This window comes from Glycine max, chromosome 20 (assembly GCF_000004515.6).
Source record: "Glycine max cultivar Williams 82 chromosome 20, Glycine_max_v4.0, whole genome shotgun sequence".
In the NCBI taxonomy this organism is placed as follows: Eukaryota; Viridiplantae; Streptophyta; class Magnoliopsida; order Fabales; family Fabaceae; genus Glycine; species Glycine max.
In genome coordinates this window covers 37,103,969-37,120,999 of record NC_038256.2, presented here as the reverse complement: position 1 = coordinate 37,120,999, position 17,031 = coordinate 37,103,969, and the positions used below count along the sequence as shown (strand labels likewise).

Genomic DNA, 17,031 nt, shown 5'->3' with positions numbered 1-17,031 from the left:
TCTCTCCTCGTACATCTTTCCTTTTTACTACTCTTCACATCTAAACGAAACATTAAAATTTCATCTTATTAGTTTGTGTAAATTACTAATATAAAAGTTGAACTTTTAATTTGCTTTTGTTATCGCTACAATAACAACAAAGAACTTGCAACTTTGTATATCAAAAAAAAAAACTGTCAATTGAAGAACAATGTCAAAAACATATTTATGCCATAACAAAATGACAATAACATTACACGAGTCTTACACAGCAAAACGTAAAACAAATGTATCCATGAAAAAGTTCTCCATTAAATTAGCAAATTACATTCTCCGTGGCTAAATGACTATGGAAGAATAACATTAGGAAACAAGATAAATGTATCTTGTTCCACAAAACTACATCAAACATTGCAAAAATCAATGTATGTTCTTCAGAAGATTTATTGCAAAAGATTCAAGGATTCACTTCACTAAGGGAGTATGTCTTCGCACACTTCAACTGGTTATCATATGAGTAAACTCTGCCGGGTGATAAACTTGCTAAAACCACATTTCCTCTATAATGTAGTCTCACTTTGGAATTCTGGTTTTCTGTCCAAAGCCCAAATTCAAGCAGATCTCCTTCTTTCCAGCAAATGTTGACTGTCACCCCACCACGAGCTTTTAATCCTTTCACACAGCCATTCGCCCATTTATCACGTGGCAATGCGGGAAGCAAGTAGAGGTCCTTCGTTGTGCTTTGAACAAGCATTTCTGCAATTGCTGCTGAAAAACTGACTCCAAACAATGTTTTTTCTCAGCCAAGCTAATTCAGAATTATTAGCATGTCACCAAGTTGTTAATGCTAAAGCAACAGTCTCATCACAGGCTAGGTTCCTATTTCTGCATGTAACTTCCAAACATGTGGGTGAACTAAAGAAAAATGCTATGATGTCAAGGGTCCAATTAAAAATTTAGAATGAAATGAATTTTTCTCCACATTTAAGAACCAAAGTTTGGAGTCAATGTGAATAAGATGCAATAGATTCAACAAGATATGATAATTGTACAAATGTTTAAAATCAGAAAACAAAAAAAAAAATCTTGCAGGAGTACAATGATATCAGATAACAATGAAATTTATGAAACAGAAGTTGAAGCCTTAGTATAGAAATTGAAATTCTACCGAGAGTTTTATGATAGCTTTACTGTTTCTGCAACAGCAAAACTACCCCCTCCTTCCCCAAAAATGGAAACTGACAAGATACACAGATCACAGATGTTACAGTTCTTACATAAAGATTGGCCTTACCCAAAGTTTGCATCAATCTGGAAAGGGGGATGTGCTGTGAAAAGGTTGCTGAAAAGTCCTCCTTCCAAACCAAATCCATGATCAGGTTCCACCAAGACAATCAAGTGTTTTATCATGCGATATGCGTGCTCACTATTGTGAAGATGTGCCCACAGTGAAGCTTTCCAAGTTGTTGACCACCCTGGACCGTCATCTCCTGTAATACAGTGCAAGAATGTTAACTACTATTGAATTGTATTATTTATTTTTAGTACTGATTACTGAAGATGAAAAAGATTAGAGATTTATGACATATCGTCATATATACAAGGTTAAATATAAACACAGTAATCCCTAATTTGATAAAATTATACATAATTCCTGGAGTATCATTATAATTATCGACTAAACTAACTAGAGGCTTTTAAGACAGTACATTGTCTATCTATTTCTAATGTACTCTCAAGTCTCAACACACAAAATAACTTCAGTTATTCATAAGCAACAAACGCATGGTACCATTAGACAGTATTTTATACTATTGTGTTCCAATGCAATATTAATAATTAGATATGATTGTTCCAGTTCATCTAAGAATGTGAAATTTCTACATAATAAATAAGAGCCGTAGTGCCATACATATTGCAAGAAAAAAAACTATTATCTCTGAAAAGAGTTTAGCTCTTAAAGTTCTCATAAAATACCTCTTTTAATTAGACTAACTTCCACAGCTTTACAGAGGTCTGGAGTGTTCTCAACACTAATTGTGTGCCCCGGAAACAGTCCAAACAGATGTGAAACATGTCGATGATGTACAGTTGGGTCCTTAAAATCTTCTGCCTGCCAAATGAGTAACGTGTTATAGTTAACTTGGAATTGCTAACCTACAATAGAACTGGTCGTTGCAAATCAGAACAACATATCAGATGACAAAAACTGGCCAAATGGACATTAAAGTGATGGAAGGAAGGAATACATATATCAAACATAATTGCATACCCATTCCATAATGGAACCATCTCTAGCAACTTTTGTTGGAGGAAGTTTAGACTGATACTCAGTGGCTCTTTTGATAATAGTATCATTATGCCTTCCCAAAACCTGGTTTTGAGAAATTTAATGACCAAGACAAAATTATGATAATTGAAACTAGTATTTGTTCGAGTATTAAGATCATTTTTCACCTCAGCAGCAGAAATGATCATAGAGAAAACTTCTTTTATGATTGAAATGTCCATGGTTGATGAGTAGCTCACACTAGCAGTTTTTCCGTCTGGCGCAGTGAACATGTGCTCTGGTGAAGTTGATGGGTTAGTTTCCAATAATCCACCACGGCCCTCAATCAACCAATCCAACAAAAATGATGTACATCCTTCCAACAAAGGATATGCTTTATTTTTAAGAAAATCCTATTATAGAAGAAAATTCAACCTTTATTGTCAGATGAAAATATAGATAAACATGCCATGATAAAATATCAGATTTTTATATCCCTCGGTAGACATATCTAACAAATAGTCTATATTTAGAACCTCAAAGGTTCATTGATAACAATGATGGTAAATAAGTTACATCCTCAAATGAAGCACCAAATCTATAATTACATTTTCTGGTTGTGGTTTCAATGTCCATTTGAACCTTATAATACTTATACAGCATGTTGCTCCCTGCAATTATTAATCATCATGGCTGAACAAGGCATTATTAGGGTTAGTATCAATTTTTGAAATCTTATTGTGTACATAAAACATAAAAACCAAAAATAGATCAACTAGTTATATAGAACCCTATTACAACATGAACATGAATAACATCTTTCAATACTTCAGGTCCAATATAGAGTTATGCCATGAAAATAGAAGCAGATAAATTAGTAAATCTAAAATTGTTGAATCTCCATAAACAGATCTTTTCACAAGATCAGATTTAGTCAATACTTTTAAATCAAGAGTTAGATAATTTACTCAAAAACCAGAACTTACCTTGTCCAATGTATACGTATAATGCTCCCATAAATGGGTACAAAGCCAAGCTCCACCCATTGGCCATACAGCCCAAACAGCCTGACCTTGACCTGGTGATGTTTTACCCCATATGTCAGAAACGTGATGTGCAACCCAACCATTTGCTTCATAGCTAACCTGTATGCGAGATCAAAGGAAAATCTGGATAGAACATATAAAATTCATAACATGGTGAGCAAATGATAATATGCTAGACTATATTTTCTTTTGCTTTTTTGCTTTGCCATAGATTTTCTGGCATTGGGAGCAGGCTACAAAGTTGTTGATAACTTACAAGCATAAAGGATGGATTTCTTTCTTAAATAGAATGCCAAGAATAATATGAAAGAAAGAGGGAAAAGAACAAAATACCTTTGCAGTTTTTTTACCAATGACTGACAAAGAGGAAATGAAATCAAATAAGGGCTCTTGACACTCGTGTAGGTTGCAAGCAAGGGATGGCCAATAATTTATTTGAAGATTAATGTTCAAGTGAGGAGCACCCCTGATGACATAAAAAAAGAAACAAATTACAAACTCTCAAGAATTCTTCATGAAGTTACTTTTAGATATATATTTAATTCTGCATATCCATTTGAAAACTCTAAGCCACCTTATAACCTAGAAATATAGCATACAATTTCTTTTTTTATTTACTTATTGCTAGAAGAGGATGAAAAGAGAAGGGAAGGCATACTCCCATGCAGGCTCAACATCTTTGTTCCAGATACCCTGTAGGTTTGCCACCTGAGTTCCAGGACGCGAACAAGAGATTAGAAGATATCGACCATATTGAAACAAAAGCTCCACAAAGGAAGGATCTTCATCAGTTTGAAAAGATTTGACTCTTGCTGAAGTTGGAATGGTATCATCCCCTCCCATTTGAGAGATGTTAGTTTGGGAGGAAACCAATTTCCTTCTGTCCAAAACAGATTTTCCTGAAACAGTCTTGGAGCTTTTAGAGAGTTGCAATGAGACACGGTGAAATAGATTTTGATAGTCAGCCAAGTGGCGTGCATAAAGATCACCATAAGAAATTTTTTTCACAGACACCATTCTACTTAGGGACTCAGAAGCAGGATCCTTCTTAGAGTCTTCAGGCTTAGTAAATGGGCCATCAAAGGAAGAAGAAGCTGTCAAAAGCAAAATAGCCCAATCTGAACCTTCAACCCTTAACTTCTTGTCGTCCAAAACATGTATAAACCCTTTATCTTTACTAATCTGCATATCAAGAACTGCAGAAAACTGAATTCCCTGTGGATTGTCAATTGAATTCACTCTTGGTGGGATCCTACTGCCAGGACATCTCCCTTCCATTATTATCTGATTTTGGCCACTTACCCTTGAATCGTGATGCATTTTGCTATCAAAATACACTGTAAATGATAATGACCCAGGTTTGCTTGTAGATAACCTTGTCACTATCACTTGGTCCGGATTAGAAGCAAAATGTTCTCTGGTAAATTCTACATCGCCCACAGAGTATTTTATATTTGCTGTTGCAGTATCCAAATCCAGCTCCCTATAATATGACTCTTTTGAATAATTAAGATGGGAATCATGAAACTCTAACTTGATATCTCCGAGAAGTTGGTATACCTTCGTATCAAGAAATAACAGTTAAGATTAGGAATGAGTGCCAACATTGTATAAAGCTTCCTTAACTCATTCACCAACTCCATAATCCAAAGGAACACCAATAAGCACATACTTAAAAGGGGGAGGGGAGGGACCATGAATAAGAATAGTAGTTGAATAAAATCATGTGATTTGTATTGTAGACAATAGCACCTACTCAGATTCCTCTGTTCATATATCATATTGCTGGGTTGATAGCCCCTAGCATCATTCTAATTAATAAATAGCATAATTTCTCAAAACTTGGAGCAAGGATGGTTATATTAATTGTGATATATTACATACCTCAGAAGGATCTCCAGACAACTTGACAGCTGCTGCAGTAGCTTCAGAGAATTTTCTATCATCAACCAGCTTTCTGACTTCAGCCAGTGCTTGTGGAGCACTGCTGTTGGTATAGTCTCGAGGAATCCCAGTCCAAAGTGTGTCCTCTACGAAACAAATTTATATCTTCACATTTGCATGCTTCATGAAAGAGAAAGACAGTTCTAATTACAAACTCAATGAATTTTAAGAATACACCTTTTTTTTTCCGGCAAATATTAGTTTGTTAGAATGTTAGTTTTGTTAGCAAAGGGAAGCGAACCCGTGACTTTTCTCCTCTTCCCTTCTCTCTTAAACAATTAACTCACCCTATATCTCTTTAAGAATATACCCTTATACAGACTTGGTGATAAAGGGTATAAAATACATCGCTTAAACGTAAATAATGCGGAAGAAAACATATAGTATATTTCTGTTTATTAATAACATTTAACATTGTGTAATCACTAGCAAATGCAACAACATCGCGTTCATTAGCATTTGGATCAAAGTAACAGCAACTAAACAGAAAGTTTTTCAATACCATTGAGCTGGAGAGCTTCAGAGGGTACGGCACCCCAAACCATGGCACCAAGACGGCCATTACCAATGGGGATGGCATCGGTCCAGTGAGTTGCAGGCTCAGCAAAAGTAACCTTCAATGGCCTTGGAGGAGATTCGCCATTCGTTAAACTTGGCTTCCACCAGTTCTTTTGTGGGGTGTTGCGCACCATAACCCGTTTTCCATCTTGCACTTCCCAAGATAATGATAATGAGCATGAAACGATGAAGTAAAGAACAAGTCGGTGGAGTAGGAGAAGCTGATAACTGTACTTGTTAGCTGTTGGCATCTCTGCATGCAACTCGTTTAGAGTTTCTACATACAACACAACATTTTATAGGACACATTATTTTGTCGTCTCATATATCCTTCTTCCTCACTATTTTAGGCTGTATTTGATTTAATAGAGAGAAATGAGAGTAGAAGAGAGATAAAAAAAAATTGTCTTAATCCTCCTATTCATATTTGAGGAAAGAAGACTAATACAAATTAATGTCTAGTAGATAATTTTAAAATAAAAAAAAACAGAGTGGAAATAAAATGATGTTTTATTGTTTGATTTAAGAAAAATAGTTAAGAAATGATATTTTTATGTAAAAGAAAATTGACTTTTTTGTGCTAAAATTTTGTTTTTTCTCCCTAAAAATCAAAGAATTTTTTTATCTAAAAAATTGATTTCTTTTGGGAAAAAATCGATTTTTACTGTTTGTGAAGAAAGAATTTGCAAACTTAACTCCCATCTAAATTGTTTTACCAAACAACTCCCTCGAGTTTTAACCTTTAATCCCTAAGTAAAGAAAAGAGTAAATTTTATTTTGAAATTACACAACTTTTTCATGTTTTTCTTCTACTCTTGTATTAACTCTTTAATTTTTTTCAAAAACATTATACCAACACCTCTTATTCATTACACTAAATTCTTAATTATTTTTTTAAAAATAAATTGTGTGTTAATATTAATAAAAAAAAAAGTCTCTTAGATAGATGATGTAATTTACTCTAAATCAATTTTTTTAGGCAATTTACTCTAAATCAATTGTAAAGTTTATTTCATGTACACTTTTTTTGTGATAGTTTATATATTTCTTAACCGCCGATTTACACAGCTAGAAAATGCTATTTGAGATTAATAAAAAAGACTAAACTAATTTTTTTTTATAGATATATAGACTGAAATTTATAATTTTCTCGTAAGAACTATAATTTCAAATGAAAACGATTAAAAAAATCAAATGAATAATTTAATATATTTTGTAATATTTATATTTTTTCTGCAATGTGATATTATTTTTATTAATTTAGTTAACTCAAATATTTTTTTAAAATTCTATAATTTAATGCTAAAAAGTATTTTATAATATATTAAAGTATAAATAGGACAAAAAATGAGAGGCGAATCTTGCTTCTTTTTACAATCTATTATTATTTTTTAATTGCTTTGTTTCTTATAATTTAGAAATTGTTACCCCAGTTGGTAATATGACATAAAATGTGAAAGCAACTCATTAGAATTGGCTGTGAATGGACACGAAGTAGCAATGACATTAAAGTATAAATAGGACAAAAAATGAAAAGCCATGTTATTTCTTTCCACAATCTATTAATTTTTTTTACTTCTTTGTTTCTAATAATTTAGGAATTGTTACCTGAGTGGCTAATATGACATAAAATGAGAAAGCAACTCTTTACAACTGGCTGTGAATCAACATGAGGTAACATAGAGCCAGAGATCGCTTTAAAAATTCTGACACGCATTTGCAGGTCCACACTGATGGCATTTTCTCATAAGAGGCCAAATTGTAGCCTCTCCAGTGATTGAACCTATTTTAGGTTATTGGATTTTTTTTTTATCATAAGATCTCACATAAGATGTAAAAAAAAAAAATTCTGTTCTTTTATTTTAATGATAGATTCAATTTTAGGTTCTTCAAATACTTTTATTGGTCTCACAATAAATCCCTTAAATATATTTTACAAATTAATTAAAGAAAAAGACATTAAAAAAAATTATTTTTTTAAAATACAGTTCTTTAAGAGTTCTTCTATTAAAATTCAACCTCTATACCATAGAATTTGAAAGCATGGCTATTAATTATACTCTTAGTTTCACTGGGCTTTCAATGTGTCTTGGTGGGAAGAATATCAAGGCAGCAACTTTTTTAGCATAAAAATCTTACATCGTTCAGAAGCAAAGGATTTGTAGTTTGGATCAAGAAGGTCATTTAAGTTAAACCATGATAATCAATGGGGATTTAGAACTTCACCTCAGGAATCAAAAAGGAATGTAGTACTTGGGGAGAGATGGCTTACTTGGGGAGAGAGATGGGTGAGTGGATTAAAGCCTGGATTGCTAATCCCATTGGCTCCCCTAGCTTTTGTCTCTCAGTGTAATGTCGACTCAGTCGAAAATTCCCAATCTATACGCATCTTAATGCTCCACCGGAAATTGTCTATGTTTCTATTGTATTCCTGCAAAAGCAAAATAAGCAGGAATACAATAACTGCTGGACATAGATATCAATGCTAAAATTAATAATAAAGTATCACATGCAATGGATTGACAAAATGTATACCCAAGGGGGAAAAGAACAGTGAATATTGTTTTAGTTTACAATGATGTTGTTTTAGTTTACTTTCAATCTTTTAAGCCTGTACTTTTCTTTTCCTTTTTCTATTTTTTTTATGATTAAATTCATAAAATTACTTCCTTGTAATTGATGTAATGCTTATTAGGCTGATCCTTTTAAAATTTTATTCTAGTATTTTCAATGATAAATGTATAAAATGCTAAGAAATAAATAAAATAAACTAATAAATGTCAATATAAACGTTTTTACACTATCAATAAAAATCATCTTTGATATAATTTTAAAAAAAATTATTATAAAAATTAACAAATGTATTGTAAATAGTGATATATAATAACAATATAAAAAGTTAATACCATCAATATATATTATTTATTCATAAATAAAGGAATATGCTAATTTTAAAACAAAAAAGGAGTAATATTCACGAAAGAAAATGTACCTAAAAGATGAATGTTTTTGTAGAAACAACTCATAACATGAAAATAAATTTGTATATTGTTGCTATAACAATTTTATCCCGTTCAGCTAGAACTGCCTTTAGTGAAGCAAAAATAAATATATTTATAAATCAGTTAAACAAAGTCATATCGTCTTTATGAGGAATTTTATAAAAAAACGTCTTAAGGAAAAAACTATTTTCTTCTTTTATCCAAACAAATTTTAAAAATTCAACTTTTTTTTTCCTTTTCTTCTATTTTTTCTTTGCTATTTCTCTAAATTCAATCAATTTATACATCTTTATACATCTTTCCTTTTTACTACTCTTCACATCTAAACGAAACATTAAAATTTTATCTTAATAGTTTGTGTAAATTACTTAGACAATACTTGAACTTTTAATTAAAGAATTAGGTTTTGTTATCGCTACCTTACCATAAAAGAACTTTCAATTTTAAAGAACAACGTCAAAAACATATTTATGCCAGACAGAACATCCGTGATTCATTCGTGTGAAGTTGAATTACAGAATGACAATAATATTACACGGGTTTTACACCGCAAACCGTAGAACAAATGCTTCAATAAAACAACTTATCCGTTAAATTAGTAAAAATTACATTCTCGGTGACTAAATGACTCTGGAAGAATAATATTAGGAAACAAGATAAATGTATCTTGTTCCACAAAACTACATCAAACATTGCAAAAAGCAATGTATGTTCTTCAGAAGATTTATTGCAAAAGATTCAAGGATTCACTTCACTAAGGGAGTATGTCTTCGCACACTTCAACTGGTTATCATATGAATAAACTCTGCCGGGTGATAAACTTGCTGAGACCACATTTCCTCTATAATGTAGTCTCACTTTGGAATTCTGGTTTTCTGTCCAAAGCCCAAATTCAAGCAGATCTCCTTCTTTCCAGCAAATGTTGACTGTCACCCCACCACGAGCTTTTAATCCTTTCACACAACCATTCGCCCATTTATCGTGTGGCAATGCGGGAAGCAAGTACAGGTCCTTCATTGTGCTTTGAACAAGCATTTCTGCAACTGCTCCTGAAAAACTGACACCAAACAATGCTTTTTTCTCAGCCAAGCTAACTCAGAATAATCAGCATGTCACCAAGTTGTTGATGCCAAAGCAACAGTTTCATCACAGACTAGGTTTCTATTTCTGCATATAACTTGCAAACATGTGGGTGAACTAATGAAAAAAATACTATGGTGTCAAGGGTCCAATTAAAAATTTAGAATGCAATGAATTTCTCCACACTTTAAGAACCAAAAGTTTGGGGTTATAATGTGGATAAGATGCAATAGATTCAACAAAATAAGATAATTGCACAAATGTTTAAAATCAGAAAAAGGAAAAATTCTTGCATCCGCCGTGCAATGATTTATCAATAACAATGAAATTCATGAAACAAAAGTTGAAGCCTTAGCATGACGTATAGAAATTGAAATTCTACTAAGAGTTTCATGATATTTAAGCTTAACAGTTTCTGCAATAGCAAAACTACCCCATCCTTCCCCAGAAATGAGGATAAATATACTTTAGCTCGAGCTTTTAAATGATGAAAATGAAATAGGCAAGATACACAGCTATTACAGTTAATAAAGATCGATCTTACCCAAAGTTTGCATCAATCTGGAAAGGGGGATGTGCTGTGAACAGGTTGCTGTAAAGTCCTCCTTCGAAATCCCTTTCATGATCAGGCTCCACCAAGACAATCAAGTGTTTTATCATGCGATATGAATGCTCACTATTGTGAAGATGTGCCCAAAGTGAAGCTTTCCAAGTTGTTGACCACCCTGGACCATCCTCTCCTGTAATACAGTGCAAGAATGTTAACTACTATTGGATTGTATTATTTATTTTTACTTTTTAGTATTCAAGAGGAAAAAGAATACAGATTTCAGTCATGCTGTCATATATACAAGGTTAAACATAAACATAGCAATCCCTGATTTGATAAAGGTATACATAATTCGTGGAGTACCATTATAATTGTCTACTAAACTAACTAGAGGTTTTTAAGACAGCACATAGTCTATCAACTTTGAATGTACTTTCAAGTCTCAACACACAAAATCACTTCAGCTATTCATAAGCAACAAACACATGGTACCACTTGACAGTGTTTTATACTAGTCGATGATGAAATTTCTACATAATTAGATATGGCTGTTCCAGTTCATCTAAGAATATGAAATTTCTACATAATAAATAAGAGCTGTAGTGCCATACATATTGCAAGAAAAAAGAACAATTATCTCTGAAAAGAGTGTAGCTCTTAAAGTTCTCATAAAAGACCTCTTTTAATTAGACTAACTTCCACAGCTTTACAGAGGTCTGGAGTTTTCTCGACACTAATTGTGTGTCCTGGAAACAGTCCAAACAGATGCGAAACATGTCGATGATGTACATCGGGGTCCACAAAATCTTCTGCCTACCAAATGAGTAAGGTGTTATAGTTTACTTGTAATTGCTACCCTACAGTAGAACTTGGTCATTGCAAATCAGAAAAAGATCTCAGTTGACAAAAACTGGCCAAGTGGACATTAAAGTGATGGAAGGAAAAAAATACATATATCAAATATAAATGCATACCCATTCCATAATGGAACCATCTCTAGCAACTTTTGTCGGAGGAAGTTTAGACTGATACTCGGTGACTCTTTTGATAATAGTATCATTATGCCTTCCTAAAACCTGGTTTTGAGAAATTTAGTGACCAAGACAAAGTTACGATAATATGAAGCTAGTATTGGCTCGAGTATTAAGATCATTTTTCACCTCAGCAGCAGAAATGATCATAGAGAAAACTTCTTTTATGATTGAAATGTCCATGGTTGATGAGTAGCTCACACTAGCAGTTTTTCCGTCTGGTGCAGTGAACATGTGCTCTGGTGAAGTTGATGGGTTAGTTTCCAATAATCCACCACGGCCCTCAATCAACCAATCCAACAAAAATGATGTGCATCCTTCCAACAAAGGATATGCTTTATTTTTAAGAAAAACCTATTATAGAAGAAAATTCAATCATTAATTACAGTAATTTATGAATATAATATACACAAATAAAAATATAGATATATGAGATGATAAAATATCAGATTTTTCATCCCTCAGTAGACGTATCTAACAGCTAGTCTATATTTATAACCCCAAAGGTTCATTGGTAACAATGACAGTAAATAAGTTGCATCCTTAAATGAAACTCCAAATCTATAATTACATTTTCTGGTTGTGGTTTCAAAGTCCATTTGAACCTTATAATATTTATATAGCATTTTGCTCCCTGGAATTATTAATCATCATAGCTGAACAAGGCATTGTATGAATTAGTATCAATTTTCAAATCTTATTGTGTACATGAAACATAAAAATGAAAAATATATCAACTAGTTATATAGAACCCTATTACAACACGAAGATGAATAACATCTTCCAATATTTCAGGTCCAACATATAGTTATGCCATGAAAATAGAAGCAGATCAGTTAGGCATGCATGAAAGGCAACTCTACAAACTATGACAGTTCATCATCAGAACGTTCGATAACTAGAGGAAAACTAAAATTGTTGAATCTCCCCAAACAGCTCTTTTCACAAGATCAGTTTTGAGTCAATACTTTTAAATCAAGGGTTAGATAATTTACTCAAAAACCAGAACTTACTTTGTCCATTGTATAAGTATAATGCTCCCATAAATGGGTACAAAGCCAAGCTCCACCCATTGGCCATAAAGCCCAAACAGCCTCACCTCGATCTGGTGATGTTTTACCCCATATGTCAGAAACTTGATGTACAACCCAGCCATTTGCTTCATAGTTCACCTGTATGCAAAATCAAAGGAAAATCTGGATTGAACATATAAAATTCATGACACGTTGAGCAAATGGTAATATGCTAGACTATATTTTCTTTTGCTTTTTTGCTTTGCTATAGATTTTCTGGCATGGGGAGCAGGCTATGACGTTATTAATAAGTTACAAGCATAAATGATGCATTTCTTTCTTAAATAAAATGCCAAGAATAATATGAAAGAAAGAGGCAAAAGTACAAAATACCTTTGCAGTTTTTTTACCAATGACTGACAAAGAGGAAATGAAATCAAATAAGGGCTCTTGACACTCGTGTAGGTTGCAAGCAAGGGATGGCCAATAATTCATTTGAAGATTAATGTTCAAGTGAGGAGCACCACTGGACGACATAAAAAAAGAAACAAATTACAAACTCTCAAGAATTCTTCATGAAGTTACTTCTAGATGTATAATTAATTCTCCATAGCCATTTGAAAACCCTAAGCCACCTTATAACGTAAAAACTATAGCTAGAAGAGGGATGAAAAGAGAAGGGAAGACAAACTCCCATGCAGGCTCAACATCTTTGTTCCAGATACCCTGTAGGTTTGCCACCTGAGTTCCAGGACGCGAACAAGAGATTAGAAGATATCGACCATATTGAAACAAAAGCTCCACAAAGGAAGGATCTTCATCAGTTTGAAAAGATTTGACTCTTGCTGAAGTTGGAATGGTATCATCCCCTCCCATTTGAGAGATGTTAGTTTGGGAGGAAACCAATTTCCTTCTGTCCAAAACAGATTTTCCTGAAACAGTCTTGGAGCTTTTAGAGAGTTGCAATGAGACACGGTGAAATAGATTTTGATAGTCAGCCAAGTGGCGTGCATAAAGATCACCATATGAAATTTTTTTCACAGACACCATTCTACTTAGGGACTCAGAAGCAGGATCCTTCTTAGAGTCTTCGGGCTTAGTAAATGGGCCATCAAAGGAAGAAGAAGCTGTCAAAAGCAAAATAGCCCAATCTGAACCTTCAACCCTTAACTTCTTGTCATCCAAAACATGTATAACCCCTTTATCTTTACTAATCTGCATATCAAGAACTGCAGAAAACTGAATTCCCTGTGGATTGTCAATTGAATTCACTATTGGTCGGATCCTACTGCCAGGACATCTCCCTTCGATTATTATCTGATTTTGGCCACTTACCCTTGAATCATGATGCATTTTGCTATCAAAATACACTGTAAATGATAATGACCCAGGTTTGCTTGTAGATAACCTTGTCACTATCACTTGGTCCGGATTAGAAGCAAAATGTTCTCTGGTAAATTCTACATCACCCACAGAGTATTTTATTTTTGCTGTTGCAGTATCCAAATCCAGCTCCCTATAATATGACTCTTTTGAATAATTAAGATGGGAATCATGAAACTCTAACTTGATATCTCCGAGAAGTTGGTATACCTTCGTATCAAGAAATAACAGTTAAGATTAGGAATGAGTGCCAACATTTTATAAAGCTTCCTTAACTCATTCACCAACTCCATAATCCAAAGGAACACCAATAAGCACATATTTAAAAGCGGGAGGGGGGAACCATGAATAAGAATAGTAGTTGAATAAAATCATGTGATTTGTATTGTAGAAAATAGCACCTACTGAGATTCCTCTGTTCATATATTATATTGCTGGGTTTACAACCCCTAACATCAGTCTAATTAATAAATAGCATAATTTCTTAAAACTTGGAGCAAAGATGGTTATATTAATTGTGATATATTACATACATCAGAAGGATCTCCTGACAACTTGACCGCTGCTGCCGTAGCTTCAGAGAATTTTCTATCATCAACCAGCTTTCTGACTTCAGCCAGTGCCTGTTGAGCACTTTTGTTGGTGTAGTCTCCAGGAATCCCAGTCCAAAGTGTGTCCTCTACAAAACAAATTTAAATCTTCACATTAGCATGCTTCATGAAAGAGAAAGACATAGCTGATTGGTTTCGCTATTCATAACATGGTGCAGCATGACCATGTCCTTGACATCTCAATTATAAAAATTTACAAATCCAATTGCCTATAGTATCGCCATTTATGAAAAAATAAAAAGAACTTTCAGACCACAAATTTCTCCCTAGGCCCTGTTTGGATAAACTTTTCTATAAGCATTCATAGGAGAAGAAAAAGTGAATTAAGCTTATCTCATAAGCTAAAATTAGCTTACACATAAAGTTAAAATAAACTTTTAAGGAAGCTTATTTGGGCTTATGGGAGAAGCTTAATCCACTTTTCTTCATTATTTTCTTATCCTGGAAGTGCTTATTGAGTAGTTTATCCAAACAGGTTCCCATTGATTCCAACAAAGATTGATAAGAACTTTAGAAAAACCATACCAACAAAATTAGCCATTCTAGATACAGAAGCTACGACCTTATGAACCACAAACCAGAATCCCATACTTCTAATTGGGACTCAAGTCTCATACCGTACAATTGGATCCTAACAAAGATCTTGAAGGAATTAAGAACAACATCTACAGGTCCGGTGTCGTTCACATTGTTAATCACAAACTCAATGAATTTAAAGAATATATCTGTATACAGTCAAACTTAGTGATAAAGGATATAAAACAAAATGGTGAATGAAAAAATATAGTATATTTCTATTTTTATTAATAGCACTTAACTCTGTGTAATCACTAGCATATGCCAACAACATCTCTTTCATTAGCATTTGGATCAAAGTAACAGCTACTAAACAGAGAGTTTTTCAATACCATTGAGCTGGAGAGCTTCTGAGGGTACGGCACCCCAAACCATGGCACCAAGACGGCCATTACCAATGGGGATGGCATCGGTCCAGTGAGTTGCAGGCTCAGCAAAAGTAACCTTCAATGGCCTTGGAGGAGGCTCGTCATTCGTTAAACTTGGCTTCCACCAGTACTTTTGTGGGGTGTTGCGCACCATAACCCGTTCTCCATCTTTCACTGCCCAATATAATGATAATGATAATGAGCATGAGACGACAAAGTAAAGAAGAAGTCTGTGGAGTAGGAGAAGCTCAGAGCTGTGCCTGTTAGCTGTTGGCATCTCTCAATGCAATAGTTAAGAGTTTTTACATACAACACAACATTTTACAAGACATTACTTCTTCCTTACTATTCTAAGTTTTATTGCCTGCATGAAAAGAGTAAATTAAATTATACTTCAATTATGTGAAATTACACAGATTTTTCATGTTTTTTCTACCCTGTTTTTTTAAATTGCTCTGTTTCTAATAAGTTATCCATTATGTACCATAAATTTTAACAGTTAGATTGATCTTATTATTGTAGGTCATACCACACTTAATTTCAAACCCTTCTCCTTTGACCAGCATTCACCGTTGTTGTCATAGGCGATTATTGACGACAATGTTTCATTTTTTTCTTCTTTTCATTGTTTCTCTATTGCCATTGTCGTTTCTCTTCCTTCTTCTCCAACCACAACTTCATGGGTCCTTTTCTACTCTCCACCTCCTCTGACCCCACTCTCCTTTTGGCCCACGTGCCATCCCTGTAGCGGCCAGTCTCGCAGCATCACTATGCAGACCTAGAGCGGTCCCAACCACCTAGATCTAAGAAGAATATGATTCCAATAAAGAAATGTGCTTCCACAAGCAAAAAGCCCATAACCCCATAGCAAGAGGAGAAAGAGAAAGAGTGATACCTAACAACAAAACATGATGTGTAGCTTGGTTCAAATTGTAGGTGTGTGTGGTTAGATCTTGGTCCTCCTATGTGGCTTGAAGTGAATGGCCAAAGCAGCAACGAGTAACTAATCAAAACAAGTTGCTAATATGACATAAAATGAGAAAGCAACCCATCAAAATTGGCAGTGAATGAAAATGAAGTAGCAGAGCGCCAGACATTGCTTTAAATTCGACACGCATTTGCAGGCCCACACTCACGCCATTTTCTCTAGGAACCAGGCAATGCAAGTATTCAGCATCTAACAAATATTATCGTTAATTTATATTTTTTTAAATCTTTAAAATTACTATTTAATTTTTAATTAATTATTCAATGGTTTTATTTAAAGATGTTTTATAAAAATTAAGTAATGCAACTAGTAATTTTAAAAAGATTAAAATAAATTTTTAGGGTAAAAAAGTAATTATATTTTAAAAATAAACCCAAATAATTACACATTAAATTATATGAAATTTATTAAAATTGTTAATGTTGTTAATAATAATAATTGATTTAAAAAACCTTCAACTCTCGGATTAAGGATTTGTTCGGTAAAATAAAAAAATTGAAATAAAATGTTAACTTAAAATTAAGGTAGATGAAAAAAATGTGAATTTTATTTTATTTCTCTTTTAAGTCAAATGAATGAATCATCCTAAAGTACATAATAAAAATAATAATTTAATAACAGAACTCGTATATA

General features: G+C 33.5%; 2 protein-coding genes across 12 annotated transcripts; both read right to left on the bottom strand.

The window, feature by feature from the left end:
- Positions 1-193: 193 nt before the first annotated feature.
- Positions 194-8,208, bottom strand: LOC100808977 (alpha-L-fucosidase 2). Of its 5 annotated transcripts, none has more exons than XM_006605921.4 (11): positions 8,069-8,208; positions 5,741-6,073; positions 5,179-5,324; positions 3,953-4,854; positions 3,628-3,760; positions 3,235-3,393; positions 2,437-2,661; positions 2,252-2,353; positions 1,957-2,092; positions 1,274-1,469; positions 194-864 (listed from the first exon to the last, which is right to left on the bottom strand). In XM_006605921.4, exons 2-11 carry the CDS (start codon positions 6,045-6,047, stop codon positions 810-812), a joined length of 2,361 nt encoding a protein of 786 aa, XP_006605984.1. In that variant the 5' UTR covers positions 6,048-6,073; positions 8,069-8,208; the 3' UTR covers positions 194-809. The 5 variants fall into 5 exon arrangements, with proteins under 5 accessions (XP_006605984.1, XP_014628327.1, XP_006605983.1 ...); XM_014772841.3 differs by having other exon boundaries at positions 194-787; XM_006605920.4 differs by having other exon boundaries at positions 194-759.
- Positions 8,209-9,367: 1,159 nt separating this feature from the next.
- Positions 9,368-16,472, bottom strand: LOC100810387 (alpha-L-fucosidase 2). 7 transcript variants are annotated; one of them, XM_006605916.4, is made up of 12 exons: positions 16,306-16,472; positions 15,940-16,213; positions 15,375-15,584; positions 14,389-14,534; positions 13,164-14,065; positions 12,866-12,998; positions 12,473-12,631; positions 11,589-11,813; positions 11,403-11,504; positions 11,106-11,241; positions 10,423-10,618; positions 9,368-9,855 (listed from the first exon to the last, which is right to left on the bottom strand). In XM_006605916.4, the coding sequence occupies exons 2-12, from the start codon at positions 15,974-15,976 to the stop codon at positions 9,537-9,539; spliced, it is 2,565 nt and encodes an 854-aa protein (XP_006605979.1). In that variant the 5' UTR covers positions 15,977-16,213; positions 16,306-16,472; the 3' UTR covers positions 9,368-9,536. The 7 variants fall into 7 exon arrangements, with proteins under 7 accessions (XP_006605979.1, XP_006605980.1, XP_003555281.1 ...); XM_006605917.4 differs by lacking the exon at positions 15,940-16,213 and having other exon boundaries at positions 16,306-16,471; XM_003555233.5 differs by lacking the exons at positions 15,940-16,213; positions 16,306-16,472 and having other exon boundaries at positions 15,375-15,936.
- Between the last annotated feature and the right edge of the window lie 559 nt (positions 16,473-17,031).